Here is a 13,901-nt window from a genome sequence, read left to right as displayed (position 1 = left end):
CACTTTGTGAATTCCTTTGTAAGTAAGCTCATTTTGATGTACTCTAAGTTGAGCGTTCTTGGGAATTTCTCTTTCATGTTCTACCTCTAGCCTATGGCAAGAATCTACTTTCCACACATGATAGAGAATCTTCCCCATCTATTTCCCTACTACGATCTGGTTAGTCACTCATAGCTATTGCCTGGACTATTGCAATAGCCTTCTAACTGATCTTTACATATTTGGTCTTACCACCATAGAATTATTTCTGTACACAAGAAACAAAGATGTAAATCATATTGTTCATCTCTTCATTTGAAAACCCTTCAGCGGACCACCTATTGAATTTAGAACTGCATATCCCTGTGTGACACGGAATCTGTACCTTGACCTCTTCTCCAAAGTAACTGGATCTCACTCCTTTATCTGTGAGGTGCTGCTTGTTAAATATCCCAGACTTGTTCTTGCCTTAGAGTCCTTGTACTGGCTATTTCACTTGGTCTGAAATGTTCTGCTCTCCCATGCCTGGTTGACATTTTATTTGTACAGGTTTCAGTTTAAAAGTCACATGCTCAGAGAGGCTTCCCTGACCTCCCAGGCAAAGCAGCTAGTCAGAGCACTTATCATATACTTCTGCATATAGTATTTAATGCCATATGACAAATATTTTGTGACTGTATCATACATTCCTCATCTGTAGAAAGTAACTTACATGAGTGTACTACAAAAGATTTATTCAGACACCTACTATGATATATACACCTAATGACTATAACATTCGGTGATACATGGTAGGCACTGAACAGATACTGAATGAATCGAAGGGAACTAAAAACAGAGCCTTCTTCATTTTCCTTAGCCCTTCCCACTCCGAATCCCTCAGTAAAGTCAGCTGTACCATAACTATTGCCTAGAGGCATAAGTAAGGTGGGTTTGTGACTTACAACTGAAATGTTTCATTGTACTTTGGTGACCACGTGTTGCTTTTTGTTTTTGTGCCTTGTTTTCTCTTCTTGTCTCCAAGGTTCGGTCCCAGTATACAAACTTCCACAAAGGGGCGGAACATTGCTGTGGTCTGCCAGTTGAGGTCATTAATGGCAATCACTAAAAAAGGAAAGGAAGTATCATATTTTAGCAAACAAATGTGTGGAAATTTAGAGTGCATTTTTAAAAGTGATTTATGAAGTCAAAAGTTAATAATAGTGCCCTATCCCCAATGACAAGACACCGTACTCCAATAAAACACAATTTTCTTTCTGGAATGCACACTTGATGGAGCTTTTCAGCTTCAAGCTGTGTGGCTTTGGTGAAAAGTTAGCTGTAATTAAAATGACATCTGTTACTAATGAAAAGTTACCGCTCTCCTCCTCTTGTAAAAACATGGTGTTGTTCATATTGAAAATTAAGATATGCTCATCAGGAAATAGATAAAATCTATAAATTTACCAGTCAATGACAATATTTTGGATTGTATGCTTTCAATATTTAGTTACTTTATATACAAAATGATATTATAATGTGTTGCAATCTTATAGTTTTCTATTTTTAAGTCTATCGTGGCTAATTTTCTAATTCATTATATATTTTTTCAATTGCTACTAATATTTTGCTCTGTGGCTATTTCATCCTATATTAAGCCAGTCACTTGTTAGATATTATAACTCTTTTTAAATTTCACTCATCATAAAAAATTACTAAATGAGCATTCTCATGTGTAAATCCCTTTGCTCATCCTCAAGCAAAGTCTTATAATTAAAATCACTACTGCAAAAGATTCGTTAACCTTTCACATGTTGGCAATATATTTTTCAAAAATATTTAAGGAAATTGACAGTATATAGTACTGTACATAATCTTTTGTAATATATAGCTATTTTATTTTCATGATGTAAAGATACAATATGTAATGTAATTCTGAAATATATTGGGCAACCCTGGTTTTGCTCAAAGTGAGTATTGAAGTGACTAATATAAAAATAGAACGAGTGTATTGTGAACAAAATGTTAATCCTTTAATTTCATCTTTGAAATTACCCCTGCATTCAGGCTGCTTTTACAATATAAAATCAACAATTTGAGCCACTCATTATAAAAAACTCTGAGCCAGTTGTTGGAAATCCTAGAAAAAGAAGCAGGTTTTGTGAATAGTTAAGAACATACTGACTTAATATTTAAAGTACAAGTTTTCAATGAATATCATGGCACCAACCACAAAATAAATATCCCATAAAGTTAGTTTGTATATTTAATCAGTGTATTTATGTATTTTGAATAATGCATGCTAAACATTAGTGCCACTGATATTTGTCTATTTTAAATCAAAAGTTTGGGTTTCATTAGGAAATTCTGAGCATGCCCTAAAATAATTATGCATATTTTTTAAAACTTAAAAATGCACGAGAAGATGCATTGCTGATATCAGTATTGCTGCAGAAGTTTAGAAGGCTGTTTTGATGTATCTAGACCTGAAGCATACCTTTTACAGTGACTTTATGATCGCCCGTTCCTGGGGTGGTTGTGATGTCCATGTGAACAGATATCTGACCCACGGCATCTTTGGAGGAAAGACCTGAAAATAAGCAGAGGTTTACTGGCCTGAACTTTCAGACTAGTTAATAATGGACAATTTCATTCTATGCATGAGACATAAAATTTATTATTGGAAATGAATAGTTCATTCATAGCATAATATTCACTTAGGTTTGATAGGTAAGTTTGAGGCTTAGATGTAATAATTACCCCACTGAACTAAAATTTCATTTGGTCTGCAGAAATCCTAAGACATTCTGTTATTGCTTTGATGGATCAAAGAACTTCGGTTGATTTCCTAGCCGCTTAATGAAGTTATATTCATTGCTTGCACACAAGGATGCACCATTGCTTTTTATTACTTTAAGAACTTTTCTACGATGTGCCACACCAGAGCACTGGGAACAGAAAGGTAGCTTTGTTAGGGTACCTACCTTCAGGAAACTCATAGTTGGCCAGGGGAGACCCACATGTAAATAAGTTGTTGTAATATATTTGCAGGGTCTACCAACAGCATTTTAAAAAGTCAACTCTATCCTGGGAAAGATTAGTCAGGGGTTAAAACTTACTGTATTGGAAAGGGCCTGTGATTTGGGTTCAGATAAACGTGAGTTCAAATCACAGTATGCCACCACTGCTTCTAGGATCCTATTTCTTAAATGAGGATAATACCAACCTCTTACTATATTCACGTTAACGTATCACTTATGAACACATACAACATTTTCCCCAAACTGAAGCACATGCTCTATTTGTTACCAGGCCTTTATCTTTTAATGTAAAAATTTATCATGCAGGTCATTCCAGTTCAGTGGTAAATGTTCAACGACTACATGCTGGGAAAATAAAACATCAATGTTTGACATTTAATCCATTATATGAATATATAATTTAACCATATTTCAATCGTTTTTAATTCCTTATTATAAACTATAATTATTCTGCTACAAATTTATCTACAGTATAGTTGTTAAAAGCATAGTATTTTTGTCAAAGTTATGTGGAATTTTAATTTCTACCCATAGAAATTATAACTTTTGCAATCTCATTTGCAATATATTAGATTAATACAGATCTTATTTCATAAAAATGAAGGCTAATGCTGAAAGCCCAGAACCAAAGATTCTGAAAGACTTTCAGTTTCTATCTTGAGAGAATCATCAAGATTTGGGCCAGAACCTTTCAAGGCAACCTGCTGAGATGAGCCAGTTCACCACAAGGGCCTCTCTCTTTGGCACAGCCATTTTGATGATAAAAGACTGGAAGATAGAAAGTGGTCGCTTTGGATATAAGAATTTTAGAGCAACCCTTCACACTAACCAAAGAGACAATGACCCCTCACCACTAAAGGTCACCACTGAAGTACAAATGGAGTGATCTTTTTTCTTTCCTTCCTCTCCCATGCCAGGGAGACTACCACCAGGAGAAAGAGGTCATACCTTTATCTTTTACTCTTTGTACTACTGAAGTCACGATTATAGCCTGCTTTTGGGAGACAGGTTTCTTTCTTTTGAGACAGGGTCTTGCTCTGTTGCTCAAGCTGGAGTGCAGTGGTGCAATCATAGTGCACTCCAGGCTCCATTTGTAGGGCTCAAGTGATTCTCCCACCTCAGCTTCCCAAGTGCCTGGGCCTCCCAAAGTGCTGGGATTATGGGCGTGACCTGCCATGCCCAGCCGAGAATAGAGCTTTGAGCCAAAGCTTCAATGTGAGCAGAATGAAACCTTAAGAAATGAGTAATTCTCTAGCAGCATGAGTAACTAATACAGTATGAACCTGGATTGCGAGATCTGAAAGTGCTGCACCTGGCCATAACATTCTAAGTAGGGCAGTATGAGTTTCGGTTTGGTGTCCTTAGTTATGAAGCAAGACTTAGCTGTTTTAAGACAAGTAACATCTGAAGAAATGTGCCTAAAACCTTTAAGAGAAGGGACGCTAAACATATACAATGTAAGTTTTTCCTTTCTCAAATTGCTTATCTGCCGTCTTCCATTTATACACCCTACCTGTGTGTGTGTGTGTTTTCTAATAAGATATTGAGGGTTGTATTGATGTCAGGGGCGGAGGATTTAAAAATCTTTCTTATGTACTCAGCAGTGCCTGAATACTTTTCTGAAATCTCCTGGGTGGAAACATTTACTAGTTTCTCAAAATACATATTTCCTTTTCTAAGACAAAATTTACTCTTCAATTAGATATAAATCTTGAGAACTGGATGTGTAAGGTAGTACAAACCTAAAGTGCAATGCGGAACATAAATTAACAAATTTTCTGAAAATTGTGGGTTAGAAACAACGGGCTAGAAAGTATTATCATTGCTCTTATTGCTTATTAGTCATGCTATTTAGAATTTTCACTTTGGAACTACACGATTCTGCTTTCATGGCCCTATGTTTATACCGCTCTCTAGTACTCATGCTATAGCTAGTATTATAGTTAATTATGCAGATTTTTCTCCTCAGTTGTATTCCATAACAGAATGCCTTTATTAATAATCCATACTTCTCATTCATACAACGCTTTGATGTGCATTACATGGACAATGAAATATTTGTTGATTAAATAGTCTGACAGTGGTCGCTTCCACAGTTTAAACAACATTAGTATCCCTCTGACCAGTTCAAATTTCAGTTACCATGGTGTATTAAATGTGTGTAATTGCATAAAGGACAAATTCACAAGCTAATTATGTAGTCCACTTAATCATTATGTGGATAGCAGACACCTATCATTAGTGACCAGTCTCTTCTTTCAAAGTAGGTGATTGTCGTCTATGTGTGAACAGGTACAGTGACCAAAGTGTGGCCGCTTTGTTTCCCAGTTGTAAACCCAGGTGATTATTTTACAAACCTGGATAACCAAAAGATGGAGTTGGCCCAGAAAGATGAAAGCTCAGCAAAGAAAGGAAAGGCGATAATGCTAGAGTGAAACATGCATACAGTGCAAATGAGTTAATCTAAGCAATTACTAACCCTTGGAATGTTGACACTACTGCCATTGGAAAGATTCTAGAAAAGCATCCAAGCAGATTACTGAAGTTGAGCTTATTGACATAAGTGAGGAGAAAGATACAGATATCCTAGCAAAATTTACATGGAGAAAAGCTCACATTTAGGGAACTCTCAGATAGGTGATGACCTCAAAAGCTGACATGGAGAAAAGCTCACATTTAGGGAACTCTCAGATAGGTGATGACATAAAAAGCTGAAAGGATTACAATGCTGGTGGATTGTCACAGTCCTAAGTTTGGATCCATTTCCAAGGCATAGAAAAGCTGTTCATCCCTTACTATACCACGAGAAGAAAAAGGCAAACACTGTTCAAACTACTGTGAAAAAGACTTTTACAATAAAACACTTTAATTCTCAGTGTACCTAAACCAAGATTTTTCCTGTATTTTAAATTTCCCTGTACATTTATAATTGACGTAAGAGGTTTTTTGGTTTTTGACAAAATCTTCTTAAAAGTCAGTAGAATTTTAAGTTTCTCCATATGTTATCAGGATTACTTTGCAGTTTATGTCCCATTCTTTTCATATTCCTGTATTACTGTGAAAAGAAATATACATGTACTTCCATTGATTCATTTAATCCTTTTGATACTGAAACTCTAAAAGCTGTTTAATTCAGTCACATATGTGTTACATTGTGCAATATATTTTACCTCACATTTGGAAGATTTGCTTTACTACATCCTTGAATATGATGGGTACAGTGAAATTTGTCAATTGTCTATCCCAGGGTAAAAATGAAATTGAACCAAAGCATTTTGAACACAGGATATCTCAATCGACTAGTTATTTGCCCAGAAAAGCAGCCTATATTTCCATTAAAGCAGCCTATATTTCCATTTCCTATGGATTTGAAAATGAAAATAATCTAACATCATACTCTTCATTCAACAAAGTTTTAGTGAGCAATTCAGAAAATTCTAATGAGAGACTATGCCTGTTATAGTCTTGCTTATTCTAAATCCAAAGGGATTAGACCACATCTGAAGTCACCATCTGTGTGTCTATGACGTGCCCTTTGTCACTAACATTATTAGGTCATGAATACTTCAAGAATGAATAGTGCGCTTTTGAGTATACACTGACAGAGGCAAGAAAGCTCAAAGAAGCTTTAGTTGAACTTCTCTTCAGAAGAGCAGCTTTTGAGGATTAAAAATTCCTGCTTACTGTTGTTATACCATGGGATTAATAAGCACCTTAATGGAATCTCTCACCCACCATAATTTTAGTATGCATGAACAGTCTCACACATTTAATAATGACTACTCATAGAATGCTTTTAATTGGTAATGACCTATGAAACATGATATAGAAAACACATCACAGCTTCTCAAATGACCCCTATAGGTTAACCAATTGCTTAAGTTTCTGACGAAGAAATTTGAATCTGGCCCCACAAAACAAGGAGGTCGATTATTTATGAAGGTCAACCACTCTGGCAGTATCACAATTAAATATCAGGCTCATCTGCCCCATAGCTCCTCCATCGTCAGGTCCAGGACTCTGGATTGGAATGACTTCCCCCCACATTCAGTTCGCTAAGTCGTTAGGCATCATCCAAGATGGTAGATGATGAATGAATGGACAATGACTTAAGCTCTTTTTCCTCTCTCATCCCTTCCAGTGCTGTCTTCCCTGGTCTTTGCTCATTATTTCCATGTTATTTAATAAATATTTGGAGGAATTCATGGCAGTGATAACAATAATGGCTACAATTTTTTATTACCTATGAATGCCAGGCATTGTGCCAAGTGCTTTAGGTGTAAGATCCTGAAAGCTACTGTATACGTTTCACAGATGCTAATACTGGGATTCAGATGTTGGTTACCTGTTAAAGTCAATAAACAGCAAAGCTGAGATTTGACTTCAGATCTCTGACTTATAATCTCTGACTTATAAGGTATTGTATATACTGTGCTTTGATGCTCATTGAACAGCTTCCCTCCGGCCCCTCCACTTTTTTTTTTTTCTTTTTAACATCAAAGAGGAAAAAGCAAACTTTGGCCTGGTTTAGTTTTAATAGCATTTAAAACATTGCTACACTAAAAGACAGGACATGGAACAAAAGATTTAAAAAATTACTTATATAGCACCTAGATATCTTAGGATTTTCTATCATTTATTTTGCATTTTCACTTATTATATACTAAACTCTACAGTCACATGTCACTTAATGACGGCTATAAATTCTGAAAAACATGTTAGGTGATTTCTTCATTGTGCGAACATCATCGAATGTGCTTATACAAACCTAGGTGGTATAGCCTATGACACTTCAAAATGGTAGGGTACAGCTTATTGTTCCTAGGCTACAAACCTTTACAGTATGTTCCTGGACTGAATAGTGTAGGCAGTTGTAATACCTGTATTTGTGTAGCTAAACATAGCTAGACATAGAAAAGGTACAGCATAAAACAAACATAAAAACAAGACACCTAAATTGCACTCTTACCATGAATGGGGATTGTGGCATTGGAAGTTGCCCTGGGTGAGTCAATGCGTGAGTGATGAGTGAATATCAAGACCTAAGACATTATTGTACACCCTGCAGACTCTCTAGACACTTAGGCTACATTATAAAAGGTCTTCTTCAATAATAAACTAACCTTTCTGTAACCTTTTACTTTGTAAACTAATTTTTTAACCTTTTGACTCTTTTGTAGTAACACTTAGCTTAAAACACAAACACATAGCTCAAGCTGTATAAAAACATTATCTTTCTTTAAAATAGAAAAAATATTACAGAATAAGGTTATCAAGTTTTTTTTACTTAAAAGTTTTTTGTCATTGTTGTTAAACTGTTAGCCCAGGCCTACACGGGGTCAGAATCCTCAACATCATTTTTCAGATTTTTAACTTGAGTCTTTTCTAACTGTACATAATTATATTGCTATACTCTTTATGACTGGAAGTACAGCAGGCTTATTTACACCATCATTACCACAAACATGTGTTGTGCTATGATGTTACTATAATCTTATGGGACCACTGTTGAAATGCAGTGCATCACTGACTGTAACACTGGTAGATATCACAAACCCCACAGCAATTATGTAAAGACATACTCAAATTAAGTTTGTTTCCTAGGATTTTCTGGACTTTAAACTTACTGCGGATTCAAACAGCTTATATTTGCTACTGTATGGTAAGTGAGTCTCCATGGCTACAGTTGGTTGAAGTGTGTTGCTGAGAAACTGATGAGAGGTTAGTAAGAAATCCTTGAGGTAAGTCACTATGTTGGTTAATTATCTTTTAGAATTGCTTTGGGACATTTAGGTGTCCTAACTTTAAATATTTTAGGATCGAAACATATTAAGATCAAAGAGTTTTAGGGCTAGAGGGAGGTTTGGAAATCATTTGGTCCAGTCTTTTTGTTTTAGACATAAGGAAGTTGAGGCTTAGTATTTTGAACGCTTTCCAACAAAGGGGGCAATATTAGTGGTAGTTCTTATTTTTCAGTTCTGGATTCTTTCCCCTGACAAACTAGCTTGTCTTTTGGAATCCACAGAATGGGATAGATTGTCAAACAAGAGAAGAACTTGGGAAATAGGTAGCATGTGGATTTGGCCAATCACTGTTACTTGTTCCCACCTGGAAAGTCACAGCAGTTGGAGGAAAATAAACAAAACAACTCTCAACCCCAACTAATGCCTGATAACTGTTTCAGATAGATATATAGTAATGATATCTATGTAACTTGACCTGTCAGCATCTCTCAAATCTATTCATGCACAACAATTACTAGCAAACATGACTATCGAGCAGAGAGAGGTAGAGATATAAAAACGTTCTCTACATATGGCAGTGTGTATTCCCACCAGGCATTATAGGCAGGATGAGACTAGGGAACAATGCATCCTGAAAGAAGAGAGCTTCAGGATGTCTTCTTCTTGGTAATCACTAAAGTAAATAAATGTAGTAATGGAAGCCGAGTTAGTTCAGATGAATTCAGTCAGTCAAGGGACTATGCATCCCTACAGTCCTGGCTTCAGACACTGCATCTATCGGTAACCAAAGGAAGTTAAGAAGACAGACCCTCTTTTTGATAGCACAACAGGGTGACTATAGTCAATAACAACTTAACTGTACATTTTAAAATAAAGAGTATAATTGGATTGTTATACTCTTGTATAAGGATAAATGCTTGAGGAGATGGATATCCCCTATCCCCAGGATATGCTTATTTCACATTGCATGCCTGTATCAAAACATCTCATGTACCCACAAAAAATTTAAAAAGTGGCTAAGGTTAATCCAGTTCACATACACATTGAAAAATCTATGTCTAAATAGATCTTCTCATCTGAGAATGAGTGAACATATAAAACCCCATAAAGGGCATCTGAAACAAACATTCTATAGAACAAGAAAAAGATTCTATCTTCAGAACTCAGAGGAGAAAGCTTCTCTCCGAAAACAGCATTCCTAAATAAATCATTATTTTAAAACAACAGTCATTAAAAGTACAACAAAATTTCTTGAGGTAAAAGTTTTAAATTTTTAGAAGAATTCCATTTCAGAAAAATTAGGAAAGTATAAAATACACCAGCATAGATCTGCATGCAACGTTTATAGATAAAGGGCAAAATGTCTTGTATATAATATCCAAGAAGAAAAGGAGGAGGATTCTGGCAGCCCTGTATTTTCCTCCTAAAATTCAGGAAAAAATGACACAATACCTAGTTATGAGGGAGACAGTATGTGAGCATAGAATTTTACTCCAGCCAGTTTTACCTCATGTGTAAATAAAACAAAAAGTCATTTTCAAAAATTCAAAAGCCCAGAAAAATTAATAGAGCCTAAGACCGGAACTGTTGGGTTGTAGTGAGTGTGGGTATTGATTTATACCTGACTACTATACAAAAGTGTTCTTTCTTGTAATATAACAGCTACAGAGGGAAGTTACTATATTTTCAGGGAAATTATGGATTCAAAGAGATTCAAATTCTTCGAATAGATGTTTATAGAGTCTAAAATTTGCTTTGTGCCAGCTCAAAGTCTTGGATGTTTGGGGATGTGGGTATTAGCGATGGCACAAGTTCTATGCAATATGGTGTTAAAACAGAATAAGACACTAGCAATAATGAGAGAAAAATATTAATCCTAGCAAGAAAGCTTTTCAATTATAGCCAAAGTCTAAAAAAATAGGTCCACCACTGACCTGAGGTATTGACACTATGTAAAGTTTCATAAAAGGAAAGAGAAGAACATGAACATTATGGTACCTGATTGAGTTAAAATGGAGAGCAGTATGACAGTCAACAACCTCTCTCCACCAAGTCCCTCTGGGGAACTACTTGTGCTATTAAAGTAGCTGGGACACCAGGATATTGGGCTGGAGTTCTTACCCTGTTTTATTTTTCTTCAAGCACTTCTGATGTTGCAATGTATAATTGTTTCTCCTAGCAAAATATAAGCTCCATAAGGGAAAGATCTTTGCCCTGGTCACAAGTACTTAATTACTACCTAAAACAGTTCCTAGTACGTACTAGATAAATATTTGCCAAATACAGTTACACAATTAGAAAACTTAAGAATATTATTTAAAAGATAAATTGTAAATTAAACATAAACTGAGGTTATAAGCCTGGCATTTTATCATGATTTATATCTGTATTTTGATTTTTAGCTTTTTAAAAAAGAAGATATTATAGAAATAGTTAAGGCCCCAAGAGTTCTCCTCCCTGGACTCTTTCTCCATTATCATGAATTCAGAAACTATTACACTTGAATGTTTTTATACTTGGTTTATGGACCCATAAATATTTATTCATTATTCATTAATAAGTTTCAGAAATATTAACAGTATTATGAGTATCATTGTACAATTTTATTTCACTAGATATTGATTCTGAGATTTATCCATGTTAAATAGACAGCATTGTAATTCACTTATTCTAAACTACTCTATAGTATACCATTCATGAATATTTTATAATTCATGCATTCTCCTGTTAATATCTAGTAAATATAGCAACACAATTTTAGACATTTTTTAATATGTCACCTGTCGGGATTTTGATCATTGTATTTATAAATTTGGAAATTGATATTTCTCTACAATTATTCAGCTATTCCTTTATGTCTTGCTCTGAATATCAAAATCTTTTAGAGGTTTTATACATGTTTTGCTACATTTGTAGGTATGTTTTATTTCAAATAGGATATTTTAGTTTAATTGGCTATCATGTAAAAAAGCTATTGATTTTGTAGTGAGTACATCTTCTAATTGTTTTTATATAGATCTATTTATGCTTTTTATGTAGGTAATTATGTTGTCTGCTTCCAACATTTTTTAAAAGTCTCTTGTTCTAGAGATCTGCGTCAAGATGGCTGAATAGGAATAGCTCCAGCTCCTAGCGTGAGCAACACAGAAGACAGGTGATTTCTGCATTTCCAACTGAGGTACTAGGTTCATCTCACTGAGTGGGCATGTCGGACAGTGGGTGCAGCCCAACGAGCGAGAGCCAAAGCTGGGCGAGGCACAACACCTGGAAAATCGGGTCACTCCCACCCTAATAATGCGCTTTTTCAAGGGTCTTAGCAAGCAGAACGCCAGGAGATTATATCCCATGCCTGGCTCAGAGGGTCCTACGCCCACGGAGCCTCCCTCATTGCTAGCACAGCAGTCTGAGATCTAACTGCAAGGCAGCAGCAAGACTGAGGGGCACCCGCCATTGCTGAGGCTTAAGTAGGTACACAAAGCAGCCAGGAAAGTTCAAACTGGGTGGAGCCCACCACAGCTGAAGGCGGCCTGCCTGCCTCTGTAGACTCCACCACTGGGACAGGGCATAGCAAAACAAAAGGCAGCAGAAACCTCTGCAGATTTAAATGTCCCTGTCTGACAGCTTTGGAAACAGTAGTTGTTTGCACGGAGTTTGAGATCTGAAAACAGACTGTCTGCTCAAGTGGATCCCTGACCCCCAAGTAGCCTAACTGGGAGACATCCCCTACTAGGGGCAGACTGACACCTCACACAGCTAGGTACCCTTCTGACACGAAGCTTCCAGAGGAACGATCAGACAGCAACATTAGCTGTTCAGCAAAATTCACCCTTCTGCAGCCTCCGCTGCTGATACCCAGGCAAACAGGGTCTGGAGTGGACCTCGAGTAAATTCCAACAGACCTGCAGCTGAGGGTCCTGACTGTTAGAAGGAAAACTAACAAACAGAAAGGACACGCACACCAAAACCCCCTCTATACGTCACCACCATCAAAGACCAAAGGTAGATAAAACCACAAAGATGGGGAAAAAGCAGTGCAGAAAAGCTGGAAATTCAAAAAATCAGAGTGCATCTCCCCCTCCAAAGGAACACAGCTCATCCACCAGCAACAGAACAAAGCTGGGATGGAGAATGACTTTGACGAGTTGAGAGAAGGCTTCAGTTGACCCAACTTCTCTGAGCTAAAGGAGGAAATACAAACCCAGTGCAAAGAAACCAAAAACCTTGAAAAAAGATTTGACGAATGGCTAACTAGAATAACCAAAGCAGAGAAGTCCTTAAATGACCTGATAGAGATGAAAACCATGGCATGAGAGTTACGTGACAAATGCACAAGCTTCAGTAACTGAAGATAAAATGAATGAAATGAAGTGAAGTTTAGAGAAAAAGGAGTAAAAAGAAATGAACAAAGCATCCAAGAAATATGGGACTATGTGAAAAGACCAAATCTACATCTGATTGGTGTACCTGAAAGTGACGGGGAGAATGGCACCAAGTTGGAAAACAGTCTGCAGGATATTACTCAGGAGAACGTCCCCAAGCTAGAAAGGCAGGCCAACATTCAAATTCAGGAAATACAGAGAATGCCACAAAGATACTCCTCGAGAAGAGCAACTCCAAGACCCATAATTGTCAGATTCACCAAGGTTGAAATGAAGGAAAAAATATTAAGGGCAGCCCGAGAGAAAGGTTGGGTTACCCACAAAGGGAAGCCCATTCAGATTAACAGCAGATCTCTTGGCAGAAACCCTACAAGCCAGAAGAGAGTCGGGGCCAATATTCAACGTTCTTAAAGAAAAGAATTTTCAAACCAGAATTTCATATCCAGCCAAACTAAGTTTCATAAATGAAGGAGAAGTAAACTCCTTTACAGACAAACAAACAAGTGCTTAGAGATTTTGTCACCACCAGACCTGCCCTACAAGAGCTCCTGAAGGAAGCACTAAACATGAAAAGGAACAACTAGTACCAGCCACTGCAAAAACATGCCAAAATGTAAAGACCATCGAGGCTAGGAAGAAACTGCATCAACTAACGAGCAAAATAACCAGCTATCATCATAATGACAGGATCAAGTTCACACATAACAATATTAACCTTAAATGTAAATGGACTAAATGCTCCAATTAAAAGACACAGACTGGCAAACTGGATAAAGAGT

The 13,901-nt window shown here is 36.6% G+C and overlaps 1 protein-coding gene across 1 annotated transcript in view; it reads right to left on the bottom strand.

Annotated features, from left to right (window-relative positions):
- UNC13C (unc-13 homolog C (C. elegans)) overlaps nucleotides 1-13,901 on the bottom strand; it is a 408,420-nt gene that overhangs the window by 3,545 nt on the left and 390,974 nt on the right. Inside the window, exons 25-26 of the mRNA XM_011928645.1 lie at nucleotides 2,456-2,548; nucleotides 924-1,083 (exon numbers count right to left, since the gene is read on the bottom strand). Coding sequence (XP_011784035.1) covers nucleotides 924-1,083; nucleotides 2,456-2,548 — 253 coding nt within the window. The remainder of the gene's footprint in view (nucleotides 1-923; nucleotides 1,084-2,455; nucleotides 2,549-13,901) is intronic.

Source organism: Colobus angolensis, unplaced genomic scaffold (genome assembly GCF_000951035.1).
Source record: "Colobus angolensis palliatus isolate OR3802 unplaced genomic scaffold, Cang.pa_1.0 Scaffold78, whole genome shotgun sequence".
NCBI lineage: Eukaryota > Metazoa > Chordata > Mammalia > Primates > Cercopithecidae > Colobus > Colobus angolensis.
The sequence above is the reverse complement of the archived record's forward strand: the minus strand, read 5'-3'. Positions and strand labels throughout refer to the sequence as shown.